This window comes from Papio anubis, chromosome 7 (genome assembly GCF_008728515.1).
Source record: "Papio anubis isolate 15944 chromosome 7, Panubis1.0, whole genome shotgun sequence".
Lineage (NCBI taxonomy): Eukaryota > Metazoa > Chordata > Mammalia > Primates > Cercopithecidae > Papio > Papio anubis.
Genome location: NC_044982.1, coordinates 32,360,982 through 32,376,922, shown reverse-complemented (window position 1 = coordinate 32,376,922; position 15,941 = coordinate 32,360,982). Strand labels below are relative to the sequence as shown.

At 47.9% G+C, this 15,941-nt stretch overlaps 1 protein-coding gene across 14 annotated transcripts in view; it reads right to left on the bottom strand.

Moving 5' to 3' along the window:
* The window catches only part of LOC101011797 (ATP-binding cassette sub-family D member 4), a 41,293-nt gene extending 32,988 nt beyond the window's left edge, over positions 1–8,305 (bottom strand). For 12 of the 14 annotated variants that reach the window (XR_649912.2, XR_002523430.1, XR_002523429.1 and 9 more), the window contains exon 1: positions 8,121–8,305. Coding sequence is in view for 9 of the 14 variants with exons in the window: in XM_009211952.3 (XP_009210216.1) it covers positions 8,121–8,158 (38 nt within the window). In the remaining 5 variants the exon portion in view is untranslated. The remainder of the gene's footprint in view (positions 1–8,120) is intronic. The other 2 variants (XM_009211953.4, XM_021941388.2) reach the window with 1 other exon arrangement.
* Between the last annotated feature and the right edge of the window lie 7,636 nt (positions 8,306–15,941).

The window sequence follows — 15,941 nt, the reverse complement described above, 5'->3', positions numbered from 1 at the left end:
GGGTTTTTCTGCTTATGCTGCCTAGGCTGAGTACAGTGGCTATTCCCAGCGTGCTCACGGTGTGCTGCTACTGCTGGACTCAAGTGATCCTCCTGCCTCAGCCTCTAAGTTGTTGGGACTACAGGTGCATGCCACTGCACCTGGCAGGCTCACTTTAGCACGCGCAGGCAGCATTTGAAAACGACTGTAGACATCTCCATGGGTCTGCTGCCAGGAGTTCTCCAGGCTAGGGCCAGATGGAAAGGTGAGACTGAACAGAGAAAGGACTGAGTTGGGGCACCCCTGCTGTTATCGGCGTCATCCCCAGGCACGCTGAGGTGTAGTACACACGTCCTGTGGAAGTAGAGGTAGGAGGCGCCTGCAGTGAGGTCCCCCTTCTCCAGTCACACACATACAGCAGGCTAGGTGAACTGATCAAAGCTCTTCACAAAGTGCAGTGGGGGAAGCAAGTGAAGTGAGATGGGTTTCCTGAAAATCTCAGCTCAAGCTCATGGCTGGCAAGAGTCTCCACCACCCATCCCAGCCCACTTGGGACTCCATCTGATTACTCGTGTGTCCACCAGCTCTTTTCATTTAAATCAATGTCATGAGACTTTCCCTTCTCACTACCACTGACTCAATGGGTTCATTCCTGCACTAAATTTTTGGAGACGAGTTTTACTTTGTTCTGTGTATTGGAGTGCACTTGATCTTTAGTTCACACACAACCTCCCCTCCGCCTCCCAGTTTCAAGTTATCTTCCTGCCTCACCCTCCTGAGTAGCTGGATTACAGGTAGGTGCTAATGGCAACGAAGACTTAGTTTTTCAGAGACGGGTTTCTCCAGCGTTGGTCAGGGATTGGTCTTAAACTCAACCACCAGTAGATCTGCCCGCCTCTGCCCCCAAAGTGTTGCCATGGCTAGATTACAGGGCGAGCCAGCCACGCTACCGCCTCTTTCACTAAACATTAAAGGGTTTACTGAGGCAAGACCAGCTTTTCTTTCTCATGTTCATTCTCATTGTCTTATTTTGAGAGTAGATGAGCTTGAAACGGAGGAATTGCGCAGCACACACCATCCCATTTAGTTCTTTACCCTGTCCCTGCCTGGGAGGGATGAGATCGCTATTGTGTGCCACTGAACTTAACAAACCAACAAAGTGGCCAATGCAGCATGACCATAGCTATTTCCAAAAATATAGTGGCACATTCTGGCAGATATTAATATATTTGAGTTCTGCAGAGCCTTGAGTTCAGTTAAGAGGACTCATTTCACGACCTCCAGAGATAACTATGCCAAGGCTAACAGTATAATTGAACCCACAGTTTAGCCAGAAAACACCACACATACAAGGGTGTAAGGAGTGTTACAACAGAGGTAAACCTGCTGAATTAGCTATATACAGAAAAAGTACAGTGAGTTTGGTGGAGGCGACACAAAGGAGAAAGCTGATAAAATAACCTGGAAAGAGGACACAACTGAGGGATGATGAAAAGTGAGAGATGGTATCTCCCCACCGAACAGAAAGAGGTGTGGCAGGGAGGAAATGGGAAAGCAATTGGTTAACCAGTTCGAAGGCTGGGAGGTGGGACACGGTGCCAGGATAAGTCACAGCCTCGTCCTGAATAGAGGAGGAGAGCAGCAGCTCTGGCTGCTGAGCCCAGTTTTAGTCAGGGGAGCTGCCGGAACAAGGCAAGGAGTTCCAGGGCAGGCTGGCAAGCAACATCAGTTCTGGCAAATGCTGATTTAAACCAGAACTCAAGTGCGCCTGGGCCTAGGAAAGAAAAACATCTGAGAACTAATTCCACTTGGGCCAAGAGTAAGATCACAAAGTTTAGTAAGGCAACATGCTTAGATCCCAGAAAGGAGTGGGAAACACACCCCCACAGCTTGCTTCCTGCCCCTGGAGGCTAAGTCCTACCAGAAGGCCATGGTAATCACACTGGACTGAGGAGGAAGAGAGACACAGAGAGAGGGAAAGATCTGCACGCGAGTTCAGAACAGCCTGGGAGGCTGACAGCGAAATGTCAGAGTTCAAACCCTTCCAACTTTTGCTCTCAGGACACCATTAAAAATGATCAGATCGTCAAATTTGGTAGATCACCACTGCTCTGAAAGCAGGAGAGGAGTAAGGAAATCAGTGATGAGGGTTAAAAAGAAGGAGGCTTTCCGAGTCCTGCCTCAACAAAGCAGCACCCCAAGATGAAAAGGTTAGGCACGGTGGCTCACGCCTGTAATCCCACCACTTTGGGAGCTGAGGTGAGGGTGGATCACCGAGGTCAGGAGTTCAGATCAGCCTGGCCAAGAGGGTGAAACCCCACCTCTGGCCAAAAATACAAAGATTAGCTGCAAGGCAGATGGGTGCTTGTGAACCCCAGCTACTCGGGGAGGCTGAGGCAGGAGAATCACTTGAGAACCAGGAAGGCAGGAGGTTGCAGTGAGCTGAGATCCTGCCATCACCCCAGCCTGGGGGTGCAAATAAGAGAAATTCTGCCCCAGGAAAAAGATGGAAGGACCCCAAACCAGAGCTCCCTCCTCCTCTAGTCTGCCCACTCACTCCCCCAGTAGGTCAGGCACAAAAAGGGTCAGGAAACATCAAGGCATTCCAGGACATTCAAGAAGGAAACAAAACCTTCAGTATCTGCAGAACCGCTTGAGAAATTGGTGAGATCCAACCGCCTGAAGAGAAGGTGGGGAGGGCAGAGAAAAGCTCAAGATGATACTCACTTGCTTGCCTTAGGGAGTAGTTATTAAGCTGTGATCCACATTGTTCTGCAAGGGTCCAGGCCAATGAGAAAGAATGGTTTCCAATGCTGAAGATGGTAGGCTGGGAACAGACCCACGACAAAGCGAAATTTTGGCCGCCATGGCTCATGCCTGTAATTCAAGCAGCACTTTGGGAGGCCACAGGCAAGAGGATTGCTTGAGGCCAGAGTTTGGAGGGACTGGCCTGGCCACATGAAACCCATTCCTACTGGGGGTGGGGGTAAAACACAAATCAGTTAAGTATGGTGGCACACCTGTAATCCCAGCTATTTGTGGGGAGGCTGAGGCAGGAGAGAGAACTGCATGAACCCAAGAGGCAGAAGTTGAAGTGAGCTGAGATCTGTTACACGCACTTCTTCAGCCTGGGCAACAGAGCGAGACCCCATCTCAAAAACCAACAAACTTGCAGTAATTGCAGATGATGTGATCATTTACACAGGAAACAAGTAAATTAGATGACAAAACTGTTGAAAATAAAGAGTTTACCAATGTCATTATATACAAATATCATTAGTGTTCTTCTATACCAAAGCATAAATAATCAACTATAAAATATAAAGAAAATAAGAAACACAGAAAACTATCAAATATCCAGGAGTTAATCTTATTATATTTAACAGGTGCAGCAGTGTCTCAATGCCCTGTAATCCCAGCAGCACTTGGGATATTGAGTGGGTGGATCACCTGAGTCAGGGTGTCCCAGACTCCTGGGCAACATGGAAAAAGAACCCATCTCTACCAAAATAATAAAAATACTGGCGTATGCAGACATGTTACCAGTCCTGAAAAAGCCACTCCCGGAGGGAGGCCGAGACAGAGTATTACAGAACCCTTTGAGGCAGAGGTTTCCAGAGCTTGAGAGGCACCACTGCACTCCAGCTTGCAGGGATGTGCTGACTCCGCTTCTTTAAAAACAAATAAATAAAATAACATAATGGGCATTTTGGGGAAGGTAGCTCTATTGTACTTAGGACGAAAGAGGAACCTGAAAAGACAAGCCTGGCAGCATTATGAAGACCTCAGTTCTTTCAACACTTTCTTTTTTTTGAGGACGGGTCCCTCATTGCCTAGGCTGGGTACAGTGGTGTGGTGCCAGGAATTGCTGCCCCTCCTCCCAGGTTCATCTGGTCTCCACCTCAGCCTCCCGAGTAGCTGGGATTACAGGTGCCTACCATGCACCACCTGGCTGATTTTTTTATATTTACCCCAAGTAGAGACAGGCTTTCACCATGTTGGCATTGGGCTGGGTCTCAAACTCATGATCTATAGCCTCAAGCCTCCCCAGCATGAGGTCCTAGGGCATGACCACCCGTCCAGCCAAGACCTCGAGTTCTAACAAAAAGCAGATTATGGAGTGCGTGTTGACTAGGTCCTGTAATCCCATTCCTTTCGGAGAGCCCAGGGTCCCACTTGAGCCAGGAGTTTGAGACCAGCCTACAGACAAACCATACAAAAATACAAAGTGGCAGGGCAATGGCGCCACTCTCCAGGCCAGCCTCAGAAAGAACTGAGCAGAGCCCAGGCAGGAAGTCAAGGCTGCAGTAGAACAAAAAGAGCATCTTGCCACTGCTCCCAGCGCAGGTGGGGCAGGGCCCTGTCTCTCAAAAAACAGCTAAAAGCAATCTATAAATTCATTGTAATACCTGCAATCAAAGAAAGCGGGGACTTAAGCTGAGGGCACTGGCCTGGAAATATAAAGGGTCCCCTAGCTTAGGGCAATTATGAAAAACAGGAGAGGAGGAGGAAAGAGACCCAAACCATCAGGTATTTAAGACATATCAAATTGCAGCTAGAATAATGCTATGAAGTATTAACCTGCGAGCGAAAAGACCAACAGAACAGACAGACCAAAAAACCTACAAAAACCAGCACAAAAAACCCACAGAACAAACACCTATGTTCACATAGGCACACAATAGAGGTTACAACACAAGAAAGGACACATTAATACTAACTGCTAGCACACTTATGAAGCATGCACTATGTGCCTATTCTAAATGTTTTGCATGTGTAATTCATTTAATGTACGACCCTAGGAAATAGGGACTATATCCTATATTGTATGGATGAGGAGCGAGGAGGCAAAAGGGGTGAAGTAACTTGTCTTGTGTCACTTACACCTGGTGAGTGGCAGCCTTGAGCTTGAACACAGTCAAGCTTCTCCAAGAATCTGCACTCTTTTTTTTTTTTTTTTTTTTGAGGTGGTCTCGCTCTGTCGCCCAGGCTGGGTGCAGTGGCCAGATCTCAGCTCACTGCAAGCTCCACCTCCCGGGTTCACGACATTCTCCTGCCTCAGCCTCCCGGTAGCTATATGGGACTGGTGCATCCGCCACCTCGCCCGGCTAAAGTTTTAGATATTTTTTAGTAGAGGCGGGGTTTCACCGTGTCAGCCAGGATGGTCACCGATCTCACGACCTCGTGATCCGCCCGTCTCAGCCTCCCAAAGTGCTGGGATTACGGGCTTGAGCCGCAGCCGGCAAAATCTGCACTCTTAACATGCTATACAGCTTCTCTAATTTGCTAATTAAGTGTGGTTATTAATTGGGTCGGAAGATATTGGTGGTATCGAAAACAGTGGAAAAATCTTAGGTGTCTCAAACCATTTACAAAAATAAACTTAGGCCTGGGCAATGGCTCATGCCTGTAATCCCAGCACTTTGGGGAGCCAAGGTGGGCCCGGATCACCTGAGGTCAGGAGTTGAGACCAGTCACAGCCAGCATGAGTGAAACCCCATCTCTACTAAAAATACAAAATTAGGCCTGGTGGCACTGTAATCCCAGCTTCACTTGAGGCGAGGTGAAGAGGAAGTGCTTGAACTCGGGAGGCAGGAATTGCAGTGGTGAGACTGTGCCATTGCAACAAGACCTGGGCAACAAGGCGAAACTCGATCCCCAAAAAACTTAAAAACTTCGTGGATTAAAATCTAAATGTGAAAATAGCACTATTATGTTAGTAGAAAGAAATGTAGAAAAATATCTTAATGAAGAGGTACCTTAAAAACCTATACAAAGGAAACCGATGAATTTAACTTCATTAGAGTTAAATGTTTTTTATTCAACACAGTGCCATAGGTCAGTTAAAAAGACTTGGAGGTGGAAGGGTATCTGCAGGCGCATAAAACCAACAAGGACTTTTAAATCTCTGTTTTTTTTTTGGGGCGGAGTTTTGCTCATTGCCCAGACTGTAGTGCAATGGTGATCTGCGACTCCTGCAGCCATCTGCCCGGTTCAAGATTCTCCTGTCAACCTCCTGACAGCTCAGGAGTTACAGTAGCATGTCTCTACACCGGCTATTTTGTATTTTTAGTAGAGACGGGGTTTTGTCATCATATTGGTCAGGCTGGTCTTGAACTCCTGACCTCAGGAGTGATCGCCTGCCTGCGACTCCCAAAGTGCTGGGATTACAGGCGTGAGCCACAGCCCGGCCTAAAATCTTTTTTTGAGACAAGGTCTTGCTCATAAATTGCCCAGGCTGCGTGCGTTGTCTGGCTGGGGCGGCCTCACCCTTCCCAGGTTCAGCGATTCTCCCTCGGCCTCTTTGGTGGCTGGGAGTACAAGCGTCGTCCATGCTCAAGTAATTTTTGTATTTTTGGTGAGATGGGGTTTCCACCATGTTTGCCCAGGCTGGTCTCGAACTCCTGTGGACTCCAGTGGTGCAACCACCTCAGCCTGCAGTGGGATGACAGGTGTGAGCCACACGGGCATGGCCAGGATGTAATATCTAGAGCCTACAAAATTCCTGCAAGCCAGGAACATAGAAATCCATATAGAAGTGGGAGAAAGGATATGGCAGGCGTTCCAAAAAGGGAAAACCCACATGTTTAATAAACACATGAAAATGCAGGCCCGTGCCAGTGAGCCGTCTGTAATCCTGCACTTTGGGAGGCTGAGGCAGGGTGGATGCCTGGGAGTGGGAGTTTGAGACCAGACTGAGACAGCCATGTACTAAAATACAAAAAAGAACAGCTGGGTATGGTGGCGCCGCCTGTAATCCCAGCTACTCAGGAAGGCTGAGGCAGAAAGATGGCCAGGCCAGTGGAGGTTGCGTGAGCGAGGTCGTGCCGCATAATCCAGCCCAGGCAACAAGGCAAAACTCAGATCTCAAAAAAAAGAAGAAAAGAAGAGAAGAGAAGAAAAAGAAAAGAAAAGAAATGTACCGCGATGGGATACCACCTTACACCACCAGACGGTCGGCATTTTTAAAACCAACCACCCGGACGATGGACGGATACTAGAGCTCAGAGGCTTTGAGTTACTATCTGTCGTGAAGCCCGCACCGGTGTGACCGGGCAAGTCCGTAAAATTAAGTTATGGTGGGACCCAACTCTCCGGTGGACACCAGAGAAATGCACCAATATCCTGGAGACAACTGCCAAGTCTTCATGACGAATTGGCCTCTAGGTGTTAATACTAGAAAAAAATCTAGGTGGCGGATGGGTGGCTCAAGCCGCCAATCCCAGCACTTTGGGAGGCTCAGGCGGAGGATCGCAGGGGTGGGGAGGTCGAGACCATCCTGGCTAACAAGGTGGAAACTCCCGACCCTGCAGAAGGCAAGTGGGAGGTGTGAGACCTGTAGTCCCCAACTACTCGGGAGGCTGAGGCAGGAAAGAATGGCATGAAAGCCGGGAGGCCCGGAGCTTGCAGTGAGAGCTGAGATCCGGCCACCGCACACTCCAACCTGGGCGACAGAGAGCGAGACTCGTCTCAAAAAAAGAAAAAAAAATCTAGTGCTACCACTAGGAGACTCCAGGTCATCACCATGGCAGCACTCAGAAGTGAAAACGAGATGACTAGCAAGGATGGACTCAAAAACACAACGTTGGGAAAAAAGATTTAAAGAAAAATCACAGCATATTATCTAGGAATTCGAAACCACTATATAGATTTCAAAGTAACACGTGCACAAATTTACACAAGTTGGACCGTAAAGCCACTTATATAACACACCAGAGTGGCTGTCTGAAAAGGGGAGTGAAAGGGGTCTGGCAATAGGAACGAAGAGAGGAAGTGATAAAATAAACAAGGAGCCTTGCATTGGCCCACAGGGTGTCAAGAACTGAGAAGGATTAACTCAATTTTGTGCACCTGAGGTTCTTTTTTCAAAAAAAGAAAGCCAGTTGCGAGAGAGAGGGTCCCACACCGGGTGCAGGAGACGGCACAAGTCCGGCCAAGAACGGAGGGGGCCGCGGCCGGTGCGGAACGGCCTTGAGCGGCGGGAGGGCGGACGCCCCTTCAAGAGCTCCTCTTTCTCTCAGAAGTCGTGGGTGCGAGATGGAGGCGCCAGGGCGGCGGACGAGGCACGGTGGGCAGGAGAGCCCATTCTCCACAGCCCCGAACTCCTGCTGCCAAACCTCCTCCCCGACCGTCCTGCTTACCTGGAGCCAGCTCCGGGCGCCGGCCCCGGGACCGCCATGACCTGAGACCCGAGGGACTCTGGAACCCGGCGGCCCCGAGTTCAGCACTGGGCAGAGTCCGGGGAAGGGCGGGGCCCCGGGGACCACAGAGACGGCGGCGGATAGAGAGGAAGGCGCGGGAGACGCGGCCTCTCCCGGAAGCGACCGACGTCTCTAAAAGTACCAGAGAGTGGACTCGGCTGACCCGGCAGCTACAGCGCCCCCATCTTTTCTGGGAGGCTTCCCTTTTGACAGTAGGTCGCCGAGAGTGTAACTACCTTATGGCAAGTGTTTTAGATTCTGAGTATAATAGATGTTTTATATATTCTCCCAGAGGAGCCAGCATGATCTTTAAAAAAGTATAAATTAGGCTTCCAGCCGGGCGCGGTAGCTTACTCCTGCAATCCCAGCACTTTGGGAGGCCAAGGCGGGAGGATCGCTTGAGCCCAGGAGTTCGAGACCAGCCTGGGCAACATGCAAGACCCCCGCCTTTACAAAAGATAAAAACATTAGCCGGGGATGGTGGCGAGTGCCTGTGGTCCGAGCTACTCTGGAGGCTGAGGCAGGAGAATCACTTGGGCTCGGAAGGTCAAGGCTGCAGTGAGCCGTGATTGTGCCACTGCACTCCAGCCTGGGTGACAGAGAGAGACCCTGTCTCAAAAATAAATAAATAGATGATGATGATCGATGGATAAGATAGATAGTTGAATGAATGAAATGCTTATCAGTTGACTGATTAGTACCCAAAGGGAGGTGGGAAATGGCTCAAAAAAAAAAAAAAAAAAAAAAAAAAAAAACCAACGCATGATCTCACAGGTCCCTAAATTTGAATCTGGATGTATCTTCTCACTTTCCTTCAATCCTTATTAAGTTTCAACAGCATGCCAAACACTCCACAACATACATGTATCACTTGTCTTTATGGAAGTTGCAGTCTAGCTGGGTAGGTCAACCAGTTGACAATTACAGCTGTCTTTTTTTTTTTTTTTGAGACTGAGTCTTGCTCTTGTTGACCCGGCTAGAGTGCAATGGCGTGATATTGGCTCACTGCAACCTCAGCCTCCCGGGTTCAAGCGATTCTCCTACCTCAGCCTCCCGAGTAGCTAGGACTACAGGCATGTGCAACCATGCCCTGCTAATTTTGTATTTTTAGTAGAGACGGGGTTTCTCCATGTTGGTCAGGCTGGTCTCGAACTCCGGACCTCAGTTGATCCGCCCACCTCGGCCTCTCAAAGTGCTGGGATTACAGGTGTGAATCACCGCGCCTGGCCTACAGCTGTCTTTATGAAGTGCTGTGACAAACATATCTTACAGCAGGGGTTCTCAGCCTTGGCGCCATTAAGTTTTGGGGCCTGATCATTCTTTGTTGAGTAGGCTTTCCTCTGCAATGTAGAATGTTTAGCTGTATCCCAGGCCTCTACCCACTAGATGCCAGTAGCATTCCCTGTGACCCAGGCATCCCAAAATGTCTCTAAACATTGCCAAATGTCCCTTGGGGAGAAAGGACCAAAATTCCAGCTTTACTGGAATGGAGCTTTACTCCACCCCCTAGCATTGAGAACCACTGCCCCAGAACCAAAGAGAGGCATTTAACTCAGCATGGGGAAAAGTGGAATCTAGGAAGACTTTGAAGAGGAAATAACTTTATTCAAGTATGTCTTTCTTATTTTGAAAACCAAAAAAGTAGGATACAATTTTTGAAAAATTAATAAGGCAACCAAAGTATTAAAGCAAGCAACCTCACCTCTCTAGGGTAATCTAGGTTTACAGATCTTGTCCCCTTTCACTCTAAAAAATGTCCTAGTTTGGTATTCAGTGGCATTACTGTCCCAGGGTGCCTCAGCATTATCTATTACTATAAACTTTTAAGAAGTAGCAGGCCAGGCCGGGCGCGGTGGCTCAAGCCTGTAATCCCAGCACTTTGGGAGGCCGAGACGGGTGGATCACAAGGTCAGGAGATCGAGACCATCCTGGCTAACCCGGTGAAACCCCCTCTCTACTAAAAAATACAAAAAACTAGCCGGGCGAGGTGGTGGGCGCCTGTAGTCCCAGCTACTCGGGAGGCTGAGGCAGGAGAATGGCGTAAACCCGGGAGGCGGAGCTTGCAGTGAGCTGAGATCCGGCCACTGCACTACAGCCTGGGTGACAGAGCGAGACTCCGTCTCAAAAAAAAAAAAAAAAAAAAAAAAAAAAGAAGCAGGCCGGGCACGGCGGCTCACGCCTGTAATCCCAGCACTTTGGGAGGCTGAGGCGGGCAAATAACCTGAGGTAAGGAGTTCAAGACCAGCCTGGCCAACATGGTGAAATCCCATCTTTACTATAAATACAAAAATTAGCCAGGTGTGGTGGCGGCACATGTAATCCCATCCACTTGGGAGGCTGAGGCAGGAGAATTGTTTGAACCCAGGAGGCAGAGGTTGCAGTGAGCTGAGATTGTGCCATTGCACTCCAGCCTGGGTGACAGAGTGAGACTCTATTTCAAAAAAAAAAAAGAAGAAAAAGAAGAAGAAGAAGTAATACACCAGCGTTGCCAGTGAGCAAGCAGGAGGGTGTTTGGCTACTGGAGTGCAGTGGAGGACAGCAATGCGCAAATCAAAGGAACTTGCTTCTTCAAGCTCTTCTAGCAGTGGTTCTGACAGTGATGTTGACAAAAAGTTAAAGAGGAAAAAGCAGGTTGCTCCAGAAAGACCTGTGAAGAAGCAAAAGACTGGTGAAACTTGAAGAGCTCTGTCATCTTCCAAAGAGAACAGCAGCAGCAGCACAGATGAAAACCTGATGTTTCAGGTTAGGAAAATGAAGTACATTAGTGTGTGGGATTTTTTTTTTTTTTTTTAGACTTGTCCCCCAAGGCTAGAGTGCAATGGCATGATCTTGGCTCACTGCAACCTCTGCCTCCGGGGTTCAAGTGATTCTCCTGCCTCAGCCTCCCAAGTAGCTGGGACTGCAGGCACTCACCACTATGCCTGGCTAATTTCTGTCTTTTATGTCGAGACAGGGTTTCACCATGTGGGCCAGGCTGGTCTCGAACTCCTGACCTCCTGCCTGCCTTGACCTCCCAAAGTGCTAGGATTACAGGTGTGAGCCACCATGCCGCGCCAGTGTTTGGGATTTTAAAGGGGAATTGATATTAGATAATTGGATGGATCCAGAAGGTGAAATGAAACCAGGAAGAGAAGGTATTTCCTTGAATCTGGAGCAAAGGAGCCAGCTGAAGGAACAGATTTTTTAAAATTTAAATTTAAATTTAAGATTTTTTAAAATTTAAATTTAAAGATTATATATATATATATACACACACACACACACACACATATATATATACACACACATTTTTTTTTATTTTTATTTTGAGACAGAGTCTTGCTGTGTTACCCAGGCTGGAGTGCAGTGGTGGGATCACAGCTCACTGTAGCCTCCATCTCCTGGGCTCAAGTGATCCACCTCAGCCTCCCTAGTAGCTGGGACTATAGGTGCTGGCATCACAGCTAATTAAGAATTTTTTGGCCAGGCTGATGGCTCAAGCCCTGTAATCAACCGGGGAGGCCGAGATGGGGGATCACAAGGTCAGGAGATCAGAGACCATCTATGGCTAACATGGTGAAACCCCATCTCTACTAAAAAAAATACAAAAAATTAGCCGGGCGTGGTGGCGGGCAACTGTAGTCCCAGCTGCTGGGGAGGCTGAGGCAGGAGAATGGCATAAACCCGGCAGGCCGGGCTGCAGTGAGCTGAGATCCGGCCACTGCACTCCCAGCAGGCGACAGAGCGAGACTCCGTCTCAAAAAAAAAAAAAAAAAAATTTTTTTTGTAGAGAGGCAGGTGTAGGGGGAGGTGTCTCACTGTGTTGTTCAGGCTAGTCTTGAATCCTAGGCTCAAGTAATCCACCTTTGCCTCCCTAAGTGCTGGGATTATGAGTGTGAGCCACTGCACCAGGCTGGAGAAATTTCTGACACTGATGATGCAGTTAAGAAAACTGTGAAATCCAAGCCGTATAAAACCTATACTGTTCTAATTGTACTTGGTTTGTGTGTGTGTGTGTGTGTTTTGTTTTTTTGACAGGTTCTTGCTCTGTGGTCCAGGTAGAGTGCAGTGGGATAATAATCATGGCTCACTGCAGTCTCCAACTCCTCCCACCTCAATCTCCTGAGTAGCTGGGGCTACAGGTGTGTGCCAACATGCCTAGATAATTTTTAAGTTTTTTTTTTCAATAGAGATGAGGTCTCACTATGTTGCCCAGGCTGGTCTAGAACTCCTGAGCTCAAGCGATGCTTCTGCCTCAGCCTCCCAAAGTGTTAGGATTTCCGGGGAGAGCCACCGCTCTGGCCTCTAGTTGTTTTAATCTGTCTTTTTACATTGGCTTTTGTTTTCTAAGTGTTGTTCTCCAAGCTATTGTATGTTTAGATTGCAGAACAACTTGTAAAATGAATACTTGCTTTAATGTGCATTATTTAAAATGTTCTGAGTAATTGTGTACTTTATAAGGAGAATTGCTCTGTGCCCACTTAGTATACAATAAAATCAAGTAATACAATCCTAACTGTTGTGGCCCCCCCTTTTTTTTGAGGCGGAGTCTGGCTCTGTCGCCGAGGCTGGAGTGCAGTGGGCGATCTCGGCTCACTGCAAGCGCCTCCACCTCCCGGGTTTCTGCGCCATTCTCCTGCCTCAGCCTCCTGAGTAGCTGGGACTACAGGCGCCGCCTGCGCCCGGCCCAATTTTTTGTGTATTTTAGTAGAGACGGGGTTTCACTGTGTTAGCCAGGATGGTCTCGATCTCACGGCCTCAGTCCGCCTTCGGCCTCCCAAAGTGCTGGGATTACAGGCTTGAGCCACCGCCCGGCCCCCCTTTTTTTTTTGAGACAGAGTTTCACTCTTATTGCCCAGGCTGGATCTCAGCTCACTGCAACCCCTGCCTCCCAAGTTCAAGTGATTCTCCTGCCTCAGCCTCCTGGGTAGTTGGATTATAGGCACCCGCCACCACTCCTGGCTAATTTTTTGTATTTTTGGTAGAGATGGGGTTTCACCATGTTGGCCAGGCTGGTCTCGAACTCCTGACCTCAGTTGATCCACCCGCCTCCACCTCCCCAAGTGTTGAGATTACAGGCATGAGCCACTGCGCCTGGCCCTGTTGTGGCCTTTTTTGATCATGAGAGTTGGTGCTTTTGAAAGCCAAAAATGACAGTTTTTTATAGATCTTTTAATTTCAATTCAGCTTTCACAATAGAACAGATTGTATTGCATTGAACAAAAAAAAATTACACTAATACTAAACTTGATGTAAAATGTGATCTCAACTATGAAAATAAATATAGATGTAAATATCTGTATAGAAAAAATCATAATGGCCAGGCGCGGTGGCTCACACCTGTAATCCCAGCACTTTGGGAGGCCGAGGCGGGCGGATCACAAGGTCAGGAGATCGAGACCACGGTGAAACCCCGTCTCTACTAAAAATACAAAAAACTAGCCGGGCGAGGCGGTGGGCGCCTGTAGTCCTAGCTACTCGGGAGGCTGAGGCAGGAGAATGGCAGGAACCCGGGAGGCAGAGCTTGCAGTAAGCCGAGATCGCGCCACTGCACTCCAGCCTGGGCGAAAAAGCGAGACCCCGCCTCAAAAAAAAAAAAAAAAAAAAAAAAATCATAATGAAGCATAGCAAAAGGCCATATATCATATTGGTTGTTAATATTTGAGTTTATATTTCAGAGTTATCTTTTGGATAAGATCCATTTTCTTTTTTCTTTTTTTTGAGATGGAGTCTCGCTCTGTTGCCCAGGCGGAGTGCAGTGGCGCGATCTTGGCTCACTGCAACCTCTGCCTCCCGGATTCAAGCAATTCCCTTTCCTCAGCCTCCCAAGCAGCTGGGACTACAGGCGTCCACCACCACGCCTGGCTAATTTTTGTATTTTTAGTAGAGATGGGATTTCACCATATTGGCCAGGCTGGTCTCGAACTCCTGACCTTGTGATCTGCCCGCCTCGGCCTCCCAAAGTGCTGGGATTACAGGCGTGAGCCACCAGGTTTAGGGCCAACTTAAAATTAGTTCAAATTTCTAATTAGCTCATAACCGTGATCGATGTTTTCTTTTTATTTTATTTTTTTCTTTTCTAGGTTTTTAAAAAATTCACAATCTACTTGGGCACAGTGGCTCACACCTGTGGTCTCAGAACTTTGGGAGGTCAAGGCCAGAGGTTTGCTTGAGCCCAGGAGTTCAAGATCGGCCTGGGCAACATAGCTAGACCCCCATCTCTACAAAAAAAAAAAAAAAAAAATTCGGGATCCAAATAAGGTCTACACATTGCAATTGATCATATGTCATTTAACATTCTTTTAGCTTATAGGTTCCTCTTCTACCCCTTTAGGCCAGCTACTCTTATCTCATTTTCATGTCCTTCTGCAAAACTTTCTAACTGGGTTTCTATACTTGAATTTCCTCCTGCTCTAATCCAGTTTCTACAAAGCAGCCAGAGAAATCTGAACAAATGGAAACCAGATCAACAGTCCATTTAAAGCCCTTCAAGGCTTTTTTTTTTTTGAGACAGAGTTTCGCTCTTGTTGCTCAGGCTGGAGTGCGGTGGTGTGATCTCGGCCCACTGCAACCTCTGCCTCCTGGGTTCAAGAGATTCTCCTGCCTCAGCCTCCTGAGTAGCTGGGATTACTGGTGCCTGCCACCACACCCAGCTAATTTTTGTATTTTTAGTAGAGATGGGGTTTTGCTATTTTGGTCAAGCTGGTCTCGAACACCTAACTTCAAGTGATCTGCCAGCCTCGGCCTCCCAAAGTGCTGAGATTACAGGCACGCGCCACTGCGCCCTGCTCTTCGAGGCTTCTTATGCCCTGGCCTTGCCTATTGCTCCAACTTCTGTTTTTTTTTTTGAGATAGAGTCTCGCTCTGTTGCCCAGGCTGGAATGCTGTGGTATGATCTCAGCTCACTGCAACCTCTGCCTCCCAGGTTAAAGTGATTCTTGTGCCTCATCCTCCCAAGTAGGTGGGATTACAGGCTTATGCCACCACGCCCAGCTAATTTCTGTTTGAACCTCTTTAGGGGCTAGAAAATCAACCTTGTTTTCCTCTACTCTTCTGTTAATTTTTATTCTTCCTTCCATCCCCACTGTGAATGTTCCTTCCCCAGAGAGTCTTTTCCTAACCACCCTTCATTGTTTCCTCCCACAGCACCTCACTTTTCCCTGCTTCTAGCATTTATTGCAGCTGGTTATATTTTCATTTTGTGCGTTTACTTCATTCATGCCTCTCTCGCACCACCCCAGGAGGGCATGGATCATGTCTGTTGTGTTCACACCTTCTCTGTCCCCATTTTCCAGAAGCACTCGTAACAGCACAATAGCTATTTGTTTAACAAATATTTGCAAAACCTTCTAACTGGGTTTCTACACTGGAATTTCCCCCTGCTCTAATCCAGTTTTTACAAAGCAGCCAGAGAAATGTGTGCAAATGTAAACTAGATCAACAGACCACTTAAAGCCCTTAAGTGATTCTTGTGCTATTTGTTGAACAAAGATAAACAAGACAATCCCTAACCTCAAAAAACACACAGTGAGGCTAAGGCTCGCTGCAGCCTCCACAACGGAGGCTAAGGCAGGAGCATTGCTTGAGCCCAGGAGTTCCAGGCTGCACTGAACTATGATCATACCACTGCACTCCAGCCTGGGCAACGCAGCAAGACTTTGTTTCTAAAAGTAAATAAATAAAATTTAAAAACCCACAGGTCACTCTCTCTGCTTATACTGTTTTCTAATGGGACCGAACTTCTCTTATTTCAGCTACTAGAGTCCTGTGCTACTTCCTCAC